The 15,990-nt window shown below is 44.5% G+C and overlaps 2 protein-coding genes across 4 annotated transcripts in view; both read left to right on the top strand.

Annotated features, from left to right (window-relative positions):
- The first annotated feature begins 49 nt into the window (after positions 1–49).
- LOC143365580 (uncharacterized) overlaps positions 50–15,990 on the top strand; it is a 45,128-nt gene continuing 29,187 nt past the window's right edge. The window contains exons 1-2 of one of the 2 annotated variants that reach the window (XM_076805888.1): positions 50–565; positions 901–1,139. In XM_076805888.1, the coding sequence (XP_076662003.1) occupies positions 293–565; positions 901–1,029 (402 nt within the window). In that variant the 5' untranslated portion in view covers positions 50–292 and the 3' untranslated portion in view covers positions 1,030–1,139. Of the gene's footprint in view, positions 566–900; positions 1,140–15,990 lie in introns of those variants that run through there. The other variant, XM_076805889.1, reaches the window with a different exon arrangement.
- Positions 1,265–15,990, top strand: part of LOC143365574 (uncharacterized) — a 79,537-nt gene continuing 64,811 nt past the window's right edge. For both annotated transcript variants that reach the window (XM_076805872.1, XM_076805874.1), the window contains exon 1: positions 1,265–1,405. The gene's annotated coding sequence lies outside the window, so the exon portion shown is untranslated. The remainder of the gene's footprint in view (positions 1,406–15,990) is intronic.

Below are 15,990 nucleotides of genomic sequence, written 5' to 3'. Positions count from 1 at the left end.
GAAAGAGAAATTAAACGCGTGTGTGTCTGTTATGAAACAACGAATTTTTCTTTCGCGCACGAGCAATCGTTTGAATTGCGCGGCACATCGATCGGTTCGTCGCTGCTTTTTCGCGATAGAATGTTGCATCGAAATCGGTTCGCGTCGGGTCGAATTTTAAAACAAATTCATAATTGATTGGATTTTTTTATCGGTGTAGCGTTCAAACGCCCATTGATGAAATATTTCGAAACGGTATCGTAGACGTACGGTGATAAAATGGGTGAGAACAAAGTAGCGGTAACAAACTGTCATGTCAATGCTGGTCAAGTTAACCGCGTGCTTCCACCACGTTATCTGTCCATACGAGTCGGAGGACACCATTTATAATGTGCAAAATTATTACGGCGAAATACTACTATCGGATTATTTATGGAGAACCTGTTATCAACGCAAACGATTCGGCCTATACGAAAAATTCATCATCAACAGCGGTTATATAAAATACTATCACAAGTGCAACGACCGCGGAGATGCGTTTCATTATCAACGATACTTCTCCCATTTGGAATTCATTTTATGCCAGGTAAGTAGAAATTCATTTCAAATATGCTATACTTAAGACAAAATATTTAAATCAACGAATTCGAAACGCTTATATCATATCGGAAATAGGGATCTTTCCTGTCACCTACCCGCCATAATTTGCGGGGTTCTGATTGGTATCTAAAGTAACACTATAGATTCTCCTATTTGTTTAATTCGTGGTACAATTACTGTTTAAAAAATATATGAACAAAAATATCGGCAGTATAAGGAAAAGGAATAGCAACAAGTATAAAATCTTTTCACGCAATTGTAGAACTAGTTTTGCGTTAGGTGGGTAGATAACTGAAAAAATAGTTACTCTGTTCAGTGTAGATGACGCCAAATGCATATTTCGCTCGGCGTCTTGGTTTCCATGGCGACGGTAGCAAAGCGGGAGAAGCCCGATCTACTCGCGAGAAGAGTTCGTACAACACACAGCACCGTGTTATGGTACGGATATAGTGGGGAGGGGGGTCAACGCTCGGCGAACGATCGATCGCGATTGGCTTATCCGTTGGAGCCGCGGCCAATCGGAGCGTGCGCTGCGCCCTTGCGCGAAAGTTTGCCGCACGAGAGGTGCCAGTTTGCTACTGCAAGCTTTAGAGGCGCGGTTGTTCGCTGTGTCGACCGGTTCGCGCTTCGTGTTTTCGCCTTGCCGTTTTTCGTTGCTCGTGAATCAAAGACAGTCGTCGGGAACGTGTCAACAGGAACGGAGAGATCCGTGCGTGCCGCGTGTGCTCGTTTGTTGTGCTCTATCAGTCTGTGTCGAAGAGATCCGCTAGAAAACTCGAGGAGGACTGCGCCGAAGGAGCTCCAATCGCGCGGAACAGCAACCACGGTATGTCACCTGTCACTTTCATCCCCTATCTCCTGATTAATTCGCGGATGTTATTGATTGGTATCGTGCTCTGGATCGGTATGTGCGTGCCATGCGTGCGTGCGTACAGACGTCCGTACGAAATTCGTAGCTTCCTTATCGGAATCTACGGCAAAGGAAAATGGAGTACGTTGGGGGTAGTTTTTTCGGCACGTTTGACGTTTGACGTTCGACCAATGAGAAACATAACCACACTATGGTGCCGCGTACTGTCGTCGCCCAATTTATTACCCGCGCTCAATGCCACTGCCATTTTTGGCAAAAAGTGTTTAATCAATGTTATTAACGCTCGATGAAATTCAAGTGCACCACTTTTTGCTGGGAGCAGTAAAAGAATTCTCGTGAATTGGAGCCTTCTGTTGGCACTGTCTATAATTAGTTTCGTATGGAAATTTATGATACACGATTATTGCTATCGATTTGAATACAGTGTCGGGTATCAAGGCCTGTACAACGTGGTTCGACCAGTTTCGCGTCGAAGAATGCTCCTATTCGGACGGAAACGTGTTGCTCGTGCCGGATACCGAAAATAACTACGCCACGGTCCGTTTTAGCGCGAAGGGTTACCCCGGATTAGTGCGAGTCTGCTCTAGAACAATCTTTTTGCTCACTTCTCTCGAGATACTCTTCCTCGAAACGATAGCAGAGCAATCATAACGACGCAGCGAACCCTTGCAACAAGAGACTCGTTAACCAAACATAGATGTCCAATATTAAACAATATCATACTAACAAAGTCACCTTTCGATTGGAAATGTTCTCCGGATAAAAATGAGTATAAACACGCCACCAATCGGACAGCGACAAGGCCTCCCCGGTTTACCGAGAAATGTCTCGACGCTAAACCGATCTTGTTGTCGTCATCGGAGTTGTACCGTGTTTGGGCTCATTTTAAACTAGAAAATGTCACGAATTGATTAATGGTACTCTCACGATGATAAAACGAGTTCCAGTATTTGTTATTGTATTTTGGAGGGTAACAATTCGTGTCTCCGAGAAAAGAAACTGCCATTGGCGAAGGTAGAATGTGGTTTCTGATCTTGTCGCACTATTACGGTCCGTGGCATCATTTAGTTTAAGGTGACATTCGCGTTTAAAACGCGAGCTAGAGCGAGGTCGATCTTCTCCACCGCGGAAGTAGATACGATCGCGTTCTCGTTCGGGAATCGATTCGATCTTTATTTTTCGTATACACGTTCGACGTCGTGACCGCGTGATTAGAGTCGGTTTAAAATTAGATCGTCTCGGATTTATCCGCGAGTGGCGGGTTCGCGCGATTGTAATCGCCGCATTCTCCGGTTCCGCGTATATGTAACTTCGAGCCAGTTGGACGAGCGCTTTTCGAATAACAGTTGGCGCACATGTCGGCGGGTATGGTGTACCTAAACATACCCCAAACAGCGGTTCTCAATTTACTTCTATCACAGAGCCTTCTGCACGACAGCAGGACTATTCCCCTGTGATTGTGGGATGTTGAACATTTTTACAAGTTTAAGCTATTAATCAGAGCTCTAAGCCTTATAGTAGAAAATATGGCAATTCTTGTTGTAACATGTAGAATTTCTCGGTTGCTTTTCAGGGAACCGTTTCTAATTACCCGCGTAATGAATAATTTATTTTCAAACTAAACTCTTCTATCTCGACGCATTCGCCTGACTACGGTCACGTTTAAGCGGGGTCGATGTAAGGTTTCTCCATGTGTAATACCAGCTGAGAGGCGTCTCTTTACAGTGCAAAGCCAATTTTGCAATTGCGCACCCACGTCTACGACGACGTAACACGGTCCCTTCCAATTTGTTGTTATATGTACCGTTACTGATTTAATGCCTGTGACGTGACCAGAAGGATCGTGAAAATTTACCGCTTTTTCCAAAGCGACAAACGATTTCCAGCAGAACGATATCAAGCATTGAATTTACAAGTTATTTACGCATATAATTAGCTCTAGGAAGCGGAGCGATAGCGCTCGCGTTAGTTTTTTTTCTCGACTCGCGCGTTGCATAATGTACTTCCACTGATTGCATTATCTCTTCTTGCGCATTTATGCAAGCGATATCGGACCGAGATTCGGCGGGGTCGTTCTGTCATCTGTTTACAGAACAGTTCATACGGTGGCAAGGACGATTAGGATACTAATCAGTCTTCTCGATTTTCTGAATTTTTACAATTTTTAGCGGTATGCGAATGCGCGCAGTTGATCCGACCGTATGCGAATCCTAGTTAAAGCAATCGCTTCTCCTCGGGGAAATAAGCAACTCGACGCCGAGATAACTAGTTCTAATTTAATTTCCGTGATTCTGGCGCGATGATATCGACACGCTCCGGTTATCGAAAATCGTTTCGGTCCTCTATGTCCTATGACGATGCTGCTCGTTGCAAAAAACGTTCCCGCACCGACGGTTGCCAAAGTTTTTCGACCGCTGCTCGCACTCATTTATTAATTGATACAGATGTCAAAACGACCGGTTGCAGTTCGTTTAAAAGACGAGTTCTGTTTACGCCTCGTTATGTATTCACGTTTTTTTCTTTGTTGGATGTTTTTATTCATCGCTGCATTCGCTATCCTGGTAACAGTACAGAGAGGACGGTTCTTGAGAACCGATGGCACTGAATGATCCTGCGTGACATTATTTTGAAATTTTTTTTATAAACAACAGCAAATATCCCAATTCTATCCAAGCAGCAAATATCACCTCACCAATCTATTATTATTATTTTCTTTTTCTTAATACATTCACAATGGGTCACTTGCGACACAGTTTCTGGGCAAAGTTGCGTTATTTTCATATTTTCATTTTCAAAAATATTTCATATTTTCATTTTCAAAGTTGTGTTATATTTTATCAGTAAATTGAGAAATTTCTACCATTTTACCAATTGATTTTAAAGGAGAAGCTTGAAGAATCAAAAAACGCAAACACACAACATCCAGTGCGAACGTGTTAATTAATTTGCCTTCACTGTTAATTCAATTTTAAACAGCAAAGTGTAATTTCACTAGTGTCGCATAGATGTGACGCTCGTGGTGAAGATATTAAGGCAACACAGCGATCTGATTTTTAGCGTTCGGTAGTTCTCGTGTCCATTATTCGCTTAGAAAGTAGAAGATGCGCCCATTAATTAAACATCTACAAATCTAAATAATTCAGGAGATATGTATTTCAATTTGAATATCGCGTGAGATTTCCCAGTTACATTAAAAATATTTCGCGAACGATTTTAGCCATAAGTGGCTCGGTGATGTTTCGTGGAGCATACCGAACAGCATGAACCGGAAGGTGTTGAAATGTAACACCCTGTGCAAGAGATCTGCGAGAAAGGCGCAGCGGAAGAAGAATTCGCTCACGGGCGAAAATTTCGCGAGAGGGGACGGCCGGGTGGCGTAGGCTTTAATCCCTTTGCCGTGGTGTATCGATTCTCGTCGGCGCAGAATGCATGCCGGTGCATCACTATGACTGCTGCAGACGACGCGCGACCTTGAACGAGTAGGTCGCGAAATCTGGATAAAGGCCGGTCGCGCGGGTGGTGAAGCCCGCGGCGTTTTCGCGAGCGTAACCTACGGGGCGCGCGCGTTCTCGCGCAGATTTCTCAGCGTGTTTCCACTCGTAAAACCGGCGTTGTTTCGAGATCGTCCCGAAGCCTGGGGTGTGTATCGGTGTCGTCGACGGCTGACGACGCCTTTTACAGTCGCCGCCGATGCCAACGGACGGTGGAATATTTTTACGAGCGCGTCAGAAAACCAATCTCGAAGCCGATTAAACACGGGCCGCAGAGGCATCTCTCGGAACGCCGAAGATCGTTAAACGGCTTCTTAATCGACTGACCGCCTCCTGCTCGCGCGCAGATTTTCGCGCGCGCGGCTCCACCGAATGACGCGTTGCGGATAAATTGAAATACTTATTTAAGGAGGATCCAATTAGGCTGCCGCCGCTGTTCGCGTCGTTCCTGGACTCGCCGCACGGCCAGGTTTACGCCATTATCGATCAAACTGTCCCAGATTCGCGTACTCTTCGCCGCTCGAAGCGGTTCTGCGCGATGCTCTCGGCTTTTGCACGCCTGTACCTCGCCCTTCCCCCGAGGAATTTGCATAATTCTCCGGGGAATTATTTATCAATGTCGTTCTGGTATCCTCTCACCAAATTCGAGGCGTTCCTCTTCCTTGTTCCCCGCTTTCTTGATGCAAAATCGTCGGAGTTTGATCAGTCGATCTGATTGGAAGTGTTTGTGGACTTGGTAGATGGATCGGGGCTGTACCAATTATTTATTTATTTATTATTGGATCAATGGGACACGTTTTGGCCCCTACGGAGCTGTTAACTTCGTCGATCTTTTGCTCGTACCTGTGCAATCAAGTTTCCAAAACGTCCCCGTCGGTGCCAATTACCTATGCACCAAAGGCAGATGTCTCTTTACCTTAACGCGAGAGCAATTCTGCAGCGCGAACGAGCCCTTCGATGTTCCCTCTTGATCATTAGCCTTCACGACTTTGATAGTTCAATCGAACCTAAACGCCGCCGGTTCCGAGATTTACTTTCGCAGATTTGCTCGGCGCTCGCCGACACGACTCAATTACCGGCAAGTGTCCCGAAATCGGGCAGACGACGAGGAATCTTCTCCGGGACTCTCTTCTCGCGGTATCTTCTCTCTTTTTTCCTCTGTTGCACGGGTCGGCCGCACTCGGTACTACTCTGTAGGCTGCTGAAAGCGTCGAGCGGACACTCGAGTCGCGAAAACGCTGAGCCAGCCTCTCGAGAAGACAGAGTTGCAAGCCTGGAACGTGCCTAGACGCTTTCGCGAATTCGTCCGCTAATTTTTAGGTCAGTTCGCGAGTCGGATCGGCCCGTTACGGATCGAGACCCACCGCGATCCCTTATCGCGGAAGATTCCGTGCGCGCGATCCTCCGCAAAATGCTGAAATCTTCGCAATTTTCTAAGTCGGCGCGCGGAAAAATTGCAACGTCCCTGAGCGCATCAAACGAACCGAACTCTCTACCTCGAGGGAATCCCATTTGATCCGTTGCGTTCAATTAATATTTCCGTGGTGCTCGTAGGCACGAACGAAGTGAAGCGTCGTCCTCGTTACTTCTTTTTATTCCTTCTTCTCGCGCTGCAATTTTCGTGTCCGCGCGCGGGCGGGAAGAAAACGCGGCCGTAATGATCGCGAAAGCGGCCGCGAGAGGATTCCCCCAGCTCGCAAAAATGCATCAAGCGCACGCCGGATAATATTTTTTCGCCCGAGGGTCCCGGGAAACTCGATTTTAATAATTCATCCGACTGCGCGGCTGCACTCGCGATTACGATAAGTAGAAACGGTCTGCGATGGGCGGACGCGTTTGCCGAGACCTACACTGCCGTTCATAAATATCCGGAATTCTTGACGAACTGCGTTTTAATGCTGCGGCGTCGCAACTATCTGTAATGAGTCGACTGCGGATCTTTATGCAAAATGAAAATTCTCAATTGTAGGGGACAGAAGCTGAATGGAAATGTATTTTTTCTTCTGAGAATTTTATTACGTCGACGATGATATCCTTGCATTCCCCGAACGTCTTTACAATTTTGTATTTCACCTATTCATTTCTGTCGTAAATTTTTGTAAGGAATCGCCCGGTCATTTTCCACCCGCTAACCGGATAGTAAGAATCGGCTCAAGCGGAAGAATATGTAATCTCGATCATTCTTGATCCTTCCGCTGTTTGGATTCCCCGTGGAAGTCGGATCGTTGCATAGGGGTCGTTGCATCATTATGTTCAATCTCCCGGCGCGGCCGCTGTTACGCGTCTTCGACGTAACTGTTTCCCCGGTTTTGCAATAATCGCGCATGACATTAATCATACGGCCGGCCCGCAAACCGGCACGCCGCTGTGGGCAGAACATAAGCCGAGAACAACGGCGATTTGCATGCACGCAGTCATCGATTATGTCATCGTCCGAGGAGCTCCTCGGCAGTCGTGGAGCTTTGTTCTTCGCACGGGGCGCATCCTCTTAACTTTGTCTATCGTTCGCTGATCGTTCAACAATACCTTTCGGAAATCTGTGTATTATAGGAAAACAGGCGACAACAGGTTTATACTTAATCTGAAAACGCTCCTGAACGTCTATCAAATCTTCTTCAATTTCTAAAGATGACAAATCTGTATAAAAAAATGTGATTTATCTTCTGAAGAAATTCACATACAGACTTAACGCGTTGATTGCCGTGGTGGTCTCCAGTGACCGACGCTATTGCTTTGCTTAAAAACGATTGTCATAATTTATGTCCATCTTTATGCACAATAAAAATTGTTTGCATCAACCGCAGCATATAGGAGCTAAATATAACTTAATTAGAGGTTGATCTGTCAGCCGAAGGTTTGAAACGCGTTTTCCAGTGCGAGGTCAATACCTTGTTAAAATATTGAACTTTTTCCTCGATCTGGCTTCAGAAACTATCGGAAAACTCGTCTCGTAGTAGCGTTACAACTCGGAGCGTGTGCCCCAGGATTTTGTTCGAGCCACCGAGTAAATAATTTTAAAGTTTCGCTTTCGGCGAGACTAAGGGTAAGGAACGAGGCGATAATTGACGCGTTCCGCGCGACGAGAAGATGAGAATGGTTAGAAATCGCGAAAGTGAACGGCTCCGCTCGAGTTCCCGCGGACTTTCTAGATCAAAGAGGGGCCGCCGATCCGCGCTATTTTGCATGCGTGCGAGCAGATAGGCAACACGATCAAATTTTCATTTTCTTCAACGTGTTGTAGCGAAATTTCTCTCCCCCTTGCAAGTGAAGCGTCCTCGATCGGGATAATCAATTCGAGGGAAATTAGACTAGAGTATCTCGCTCCTGAGAATAGTTCAGGTATCTGCGATCTTGTTGATAGTTTCTGAGCCGTGTGTTATCGCATAACCGGGTGTCGTAATGCAGGTATTACAATGGATTTATAGTGCATGGTCGAGGATCAATAGCTGCTTACTTATTTCCCTTTCGTCGGGACGACTCGCGTCTATGAATAGTTAACGGCAATCATTGTCGTTTTGCATACTTCCATTATGCGAGGGGACAGACCGCGGAAAAGAGGTCACTCTCAATAATAAAGGTTTTAGGTCGTTTGTTAACTCTTCGTACTTGGGTTGCACTTTTTACCGAGTCGTGCACCAGCAACTCTAACGCATTTCTTTATTATCTATGAAAGCAATTACCCTATTTAAACGGGATTTAGTACGACATTGTATTTATAGTTATGTTGCTAGCAAATTTTTCTATGTCCCCTCGAAAGGGTTAGACGAGTTGCTGATGCACACTCGAAAATTTGTAATTAATTTAGGAACACGAAAATGTGCTTAACTTCTCAAGACTTGGATCCACTTGACTCAGGGTTTGCAATGTTTTATGTAACATTTAATCCTCTAACAGTCAGCTCAAACCAACTAAGATTTAAAATATAAATTCAATAAGATCGAAGGCATCTAGCAACCGTTTCCCATAGGAAACATGATTATACCAGACTCTTCCGAAATTATATATAATGTTGCTTCTCGGCAACGTTTAATAAAAATTGATAGGTACGGTTAGCTAAAAAGGAACACGATTTCCAAGCACACGGCCATGTCATTAGGCGAACCTGGACACGCAAAAGAGCGATTAGAAATCCAGCGATTCGACTGGGTCAACAACCCCGTGGACACAGCATCGTCGCGATCACGGGCCAGATAAATTGGCAGCGGCACCATAGTTCATGATCGCGGCAACTGGCAGCAGTCGACTTTTAAGGTCTTCGGCCCGGCTCTCGGCTCGGCTTGGTGCGATTGTTTAACCAAAGACGTGCCATCGAGAGTCAATGGCTCTCGACGTTTGCTCGCGAAAGAGCACGCTTAAGGATCGGCAAATAGTCAGCAGAGTGTTAGGTTCGCAGCTGCGATCAGCGATTTCTGTTTACCCTTGTTGGTCCTCGTACTTTTTCGTAATCGGAGTCTTATCTCCCCGATGGACGCTCCGTCATTTCGATGGCGAACGATCCAATGTACAAAAATTGCACGAACAAAATTGTATTGGCGAGACAATGCCAAGCCAATGATAAAACTCGTTTGTTTCGAATGATTCTATTACGAAGCTTTCACCAACCTATTTGTCACTGTTTTCTAATTGAAATGATTCTCACTTTCAAGTATTCCTTGATGCAACTATACCAGCGTGTTCCCGACATTTTTCCGGTTAAAATGAGTCCAAACATGACAGTATTCGAAGCATATTTGCTCGTTCAATCCTAGATAGAGTAAGACCTCGATTATCCGAACTAGTCATTAGACTTACCTGCAGTGTTAGAGTAAACCTATACTGATTTCTACGTACAGTGAATCGTGTTTTATCTGGATAATGTTAGATTGAACTGTTTGCACTTGAGAGTTCAGATATCGGTTCGGATAATCGAGGTTCTACTAAATCGTGAATTAAGCAGGCAAATATGCTTCGAATTCTCCCATGTCTGGACTCATTTTAATCAGAAAAATGTCAGGAACACCACCCTGATAAAAGTTTCATAAAGAAATCATTGAAAGCAGAAAAGTTGTAATTGGACGAGCATATTGTCTTACCGACGTTGCACCTTTCGACGTTTTCTTTTCCACATTTTGCGCATTACCGTGGCCCTTAAAGTCGTCTTTTCTTATTCGGTTGGTTGAGAGGATCGCCGAGGTAATTCGGCGAATATTGTAGGGAAACTGCGGAGCCCGTCGCACGACGCCGGCAGTTTGGCAGATCGCGACGTTAATCCCAAAGATCGATGAACGCTGACATTTTGGCCCACGAGACGGTGTTTTGGCGATGGCGCCCGGTGCGTCGAGACGGTTTCATCGATCCATTCACTCTCACCGGCGGCGGCGACGTTCATGTGGCCCAGACCTCTCGCTTCCTTTTCACTCCTGTTCCCTCCCTCTCGTCCCTCGGCAACCTGCTGTCTCACGCCTCTTTCCTCCCACGCACGCCTTATTTCCGTGTTTGTCCCCCCTCCCCCCCTATGGTCACCAAGATCCTCTCTCTCTCTCTCCATTCCGTCGCGCGAGACGTTTTTGGTCTCGCAACGAACGACGCTTTTGTGAAACGCCTCGTAAACCGAACGGAACAGCGAATTGTCTAGATGGAACCTTGCGTCGTGAATTTTTCAAAATGCTTCTACCCCCCTCCACTCGTTGAGTATTCCGTCGACCGTGAGCGTTGTAAAATTGGGTAACGTAAATTATTTTTCGAGAGTGAATTAGTTGAGGCGCTGCATAGCAATTGGAGACTGCAGCTTCGAAATATTTCATGCGAAGATTTTTACCAGAGAAACGAAACGACACGCGGTAACAGAATTTTTCAGAGAGAAAACGAATGATTTTTAATTACCAAGAGGCTGTAGAGAATGTTCAATGCGAAACAGTAGGTGGTTGTGCGTACAAGTTGGCGACACGGTGTGTTGACCCTGGGACGCACAATGCGGCGATTATGCTCGACGTTGTTTCATTGAAAACGCGCAAAGGTTATGATTATGCAACGATTAAGAATATTGTAGTAATAGACAGAGGTTTATACCGAGACCGGAGAGCATTCGAATAAATAGCTTTCCGAGAACCGGTGTTTTCGCTTTCGCTGCTGACCTGATTCTATCTCCTACGATTTCCCCGAACAATCCGCTAAGCTTTTCTACAAGATTAGTCGTGCCCGAGTAAGAAGTCTTGTAGCAGCAACCACTGATACGGTGCAAGGTTTTCCGTTCGATACGGAACGCGTCGTGTGTTGGACGTGTTTATACCCATTTCGGATGGGAAAGTCCATAAATTAAATGGCTCTCGAACGGAGAGCAAAAGTCGAGCCGTTGGCAGCTGCTCATTGATCTAACGCCGATAGGAAGCACATTTTAAAATATCCCTTTTAACCCCTTCCACCTCCAGTAAAACTCGTGGCGAAGAATTCGAACTGGGCCTACTGAATATCTATGTAATTAATTTCCTTTAAATAAAAGTAACATTTTGTTATATTTAGCCATTCGAGAATTTAATAGGCATACAATGAATATAAATTTTATATTCCTTCTAAATCACAAAGGTATTATAGTTGGTGTAAAATAAATCATAGTGCAAGGGATTGAAATTGAAAAATTGTTCAAATGAATCAGTTGTTTTAGTTTTAGAATAGTTCATTTTCTTGGATAAAATAGTTTTGAGTCTGCAGTGGACACAGGATTCAGAGATGGAATAAAATTTACTTTACCGGAAATTTCTTAAATATTAAAATACTGCACAAAATAGTTTTCAGTGCTCGATGAATGTAGGGTGTCTGCAATAAAATTGACAAAATTCTTTAGGACTGACGATCTTTGAACCGTTGTAATTTCACGAGAAAAAATCGTATGATATTTTATCAGAGCACATTTTCAATGGCGAAGCCCCTACTTTCTCATCTCTGAACGAATCATTTCGAGAAGTCCATTATATTAAAACGCGGAACGGAAAAATGAAGTCGGTCTTCGTTATAAACGGCAGCGTTTCATTCGGAGCGCGATAAAATGGTGATAAAAAATCATATATCATTTTTATAGGGGTCGTTGTAAAGGAGAGACTTCTCTTTATAAGAACATTTTAAAATGGTTCAGGAAAAAAATTTTTCAGAGACAAGACAAACTGTAGAAACGTTAGAATCTGTTAGGGTACAGAAACCGATTTCTCTTTCCCAGTGGACTGTTTAACAGAACATGATTTTCGAGAAGAGGCAATTTGGGACTGTGAAAATAGAGACTTCACCCTTTAAAATGAGCCCAAGTAGATCATAGTACGATTGTTTTTTACGTAGTTACAGTAGCTTGAATGCGAGCATCTTTTTGGGTCAAAATTGGACGATCTTTTGTTTTCCTGCTGTGCTACTTTAACACTAAACCTACCGACACTTCTTGTATAAATATTCCTACCGTGCGTGGTCAAAATGACCTTTCCCACAGACTGGCGCCAATCGGCGGGTCGGGTATTAATAACTTTTATGCAGAACGTACGCTAAGTGTTAGTAAAGCACTTACCAATGCTTGTTTTTTCTCATGTAATGAATATTTTGTTTTGCACAACTCTTTGTAAGCAACCTTCGGGTTGTTTTCGCCCGCTAGACGCGTGAGTCAAGCTCATGGTGTTACACGCCGATAGTGTGTTAATATAATTAAACGTGGATAATAGTAAATTTGTTGCTGAAGGAATGAGTAGATGAACAACTTCCATAAAATGACGATACAAATTTATTTTTATATAATTGCAATTATACAAAAAATACTGCGATGCTCTCTCCTCGATTTACAAAATTGTACTGTGTCGTCCACCTTTGCGGTTTGGATGCATTCGCCTTGAAACAGTATTATCAACCTGCGTAACTTGATAGCATCTCATTCAATAAGGCGGCTCATTTATTTCGAGTCGGCTAGCTTTATTTTGAGTTTGAATAGCCTTTCTTTTATACTGCTTGTTTAGGTTTAGAAGAGTATACATACTTTAGGTTACTTTTACTTTACTTTTACGTTACTTTTTTTTTTTTAGGTTTATTGTATACATACTTTAAGAAAAGTCGTAAAGATAAATAGCGATGTGATCATGTGTATGTACGAAATTGTACGCGGAAGTTTGAAAAGGTCAATTTAACCGGCCGTGGTAGGAATATGTAATGTTAATGCAAAGGGCTCTTGGAAAAAATCCAATTCACGGATACGAAAGCGTATACTTTCCTCTTTAAGATTAGCCTAAGTAAATCATCGTCCGATTTTGTCCAACGAAGTTACGGCCTCCAAGGATCATCGATCCTTTAATTCCGCCGAGTATCGTATCGCATTTGCATGTAATTACCGCGTTCCGTGATCGGCTGAATAAATAAATGAATAAATAATCGTGACAATGGCTAGAAGACCCGACCCATCCCGCTAAGTCCGCATCGATTCTCGGGAAAGTGGCTGCTGTCAGCCGAACGGCGTTCATAATTCTCCCGAATCGATCGGCAGGGAAGGAGTCGGCTGGTTTCGGCCGAAGGACGAGTCGATCTTCACGGGGGAAAAAAAGCCGCGCCTTTTTCCCCGCGGAAATCGGACCAACGGGCGATCAGCCGCGAAGGTCTCCGTTCGTCGTCTAATAAGATTGCAGCAGCCTCGTCTCGATAAATCATCCGGCCGATCAGCAAGCTCTCAAGGCGTTCACCACACCCTTTGCTGACCTGACCCAGAAATCGAGAGGTGGGCGCGCCAACCCTACGCGAACCTGTCCGCAACCGAGTATACATGCTTGTCCTGCTGATGGGCTCGGGTAATCCGGTTAACGAGGAAAAACATCGCTGCACAACCAAAGTGCAGGCTTCACCTCGCCACGAATTTTCTCCCAATTTTCCCAATAATTCCCTATCGTTTCAACCCTCGGAGGACCATTCTCGCAACCACATAATTATGTCCAGGACCATTCATTGCTTTATTCGTCAATTTTTGAAAACATACTTTTGAAGGTACTTCGATTGAATATTTCACCATACTAAATTTTAACAGCCTAAAGCAGCAGTCTTCCAAATATTGAATTTGTTCAATTATCTTAGAATCCTGCACTCTTCCGTGCTGCACATATTTCGAGCACCTCAATTGCATCTTGAAATCAATAATTCTTCATGAACGTGGACTGTTCAGCGAACTCTTGAAAGCTTCGATGATCTCAAGTACGTCTACAAAATTGATTTCCACGTGTCAGTCCGACGCTGATCATCGAAAGCGAGTTTTGTCGTACTCTTAAAATTCAATTCGCAAGTCCATTTATCGTTTCACTTGTGAAACGAGTCGCGCCTGTTCAAACAGCATCTGCTCGTCGAAGGTAGCAGTTCGAAGGTCTCGAAGCTAATCGAACGTCGCAGAAACTATCGATTATTGACACAGGGGAGAGGCGAGCCTGGTTGGTTTCCCCTCGGTCCAGAAACGGGTGTCCCCGTCGCTTTTTGGTGCAACGTTCCCGCGTGCAAAATCCGGTGCATCTACGCGGACCGCCGGATGGCTGCAATGTCGCGAACCGATCCGAAAATAACGCGGCTTTCTGGCGGCTCTTCAGCGGTTGATCCGTGTCCGACCGACGTTATTAAATATTGCCCGAAGTTTCTGAATTGCTTGATCGTGTTTCGCAACGCGTCAAATCTTGTGGATCTCTCTCTCTCTCTCTCTCTCTCTCTCTCTCTCTCTGGATCCTCGGTTTTGCTCAAGTGGGATCCAAACGATCGACGAAACGATCACTTCTCCGACTTCTATCTTGAGCCTCTCTTGCCTGCAGTTTCTTGAACTCCACGGGAAAACAGCGGCTTACGTAATTCGCAACAATTGCACAATAACCTTTATTTCCCCCCGCTCGAGCCTGCCGATTTAAATTGCAAACAGGCCTGGCGCGGACTCTTTTCCGTGCAAAGACTCGCGGGCTCGTTATAGTGAACCCTTGAGGAACTATGCGAGAGAGGGTCCGACAGACTGAATGTTTGTGTCAGTTCGAATGTCGGGAAATAATTTTTTGATTGCGAAGAGAACTTATGGAACATCAGGAATATTTTTATTTAAATTTTGGTTTTATTCGGTAGGTTTTGGATCGCGTCAACACCCTGAGTTGTTAGAAACTGCTATAAATATTTCATGTGGGATACATCAATTTCTGTGCGTCTTTTATTTTTATTATGGAGTTTGACGTTGTTTGGGGACGTTGCAACAGGTGGACACTGTTTTATATTGTTTCTAATGCTGTACAGTGATCTACACAATTATACAAAATGATTTAATCTCGCACTGCAGCTAGGTAAAATTGTTCTATCATCCGAACACGCTTGTTACGCTGGTTAGTTCGGATAATCGAGGTTCTACTCTATCGTGTATTAAACGAGTAAATACGATCGAAACCGCATCGTGTTTGGTATCATTTTAAAGAGAAAAATGTGACGGACATGCTGATAAAAGTTCAATTAAAAAATAATCAAAATCAAAAAAGTTCGGACACCAGTTTCACTAAAACGAGGAGTGGTTTTCGCACATAGGTCTTCAATTCTAAATCAAATCAGCGTCGCTTCATCGATTTTCTAATTGCTTGTGGGTTGTCGATTAAATTCTACCGATTGTATCCATGCATTGTTCCATCGATCCTTGTTTCTTTAAATATCTTTCTAAGCCCACGTGTTCATTAAAAACCACAGACTAGAGATTTCGTAACAGTTCCAAAGGAAAACACAGATCGGGGAACAACGTGTTTCACCGTTTAAGAATCACTGGTCCGCCTCGGCTTCCCGGTTTCAATTAAAATATCGATTCTCGGAGCAAAGGAAAGTATTGGCCGTTTTCCATCGGGTTTCCCCTCCTTCGTCGTCCTTTCCCCGTTTCCCGATGGGATCGAGGCGAGGTCCACGGTCTTGTTTACCCGGGGTACCTCGCGGAGAGGTCCTCTCCTCTCCTCTCGGCGGTCTTTATCTCGCGAACAAGCTCGTTCGTTCCACCGCTCGAGATTATTTGCCTCGCGTGGCCAGCCAGCCGGCGCTGTGACATAATCGCGATCGGCTCCGTCGAGG

Source organism: Halictus rubicundus, chromosome 2 (assembly GCF_050948215.1).
Source record: "Halictus rubicundus isolate RS-2024b chromosome 2, iyHalRubi1_principal, whole genome shotgun sequence".
NCBI lineage: Eukaryota > Metazoa > Arthropoda > Insecta > Hymenoptera > Halictidae > Halictus > Halictus rubicundus.
The sequence above is the reverse complement of the archived record's forward strand: the minus strand, read 5'-3'. Positions and strand labels throughout refer to the sequence as shown.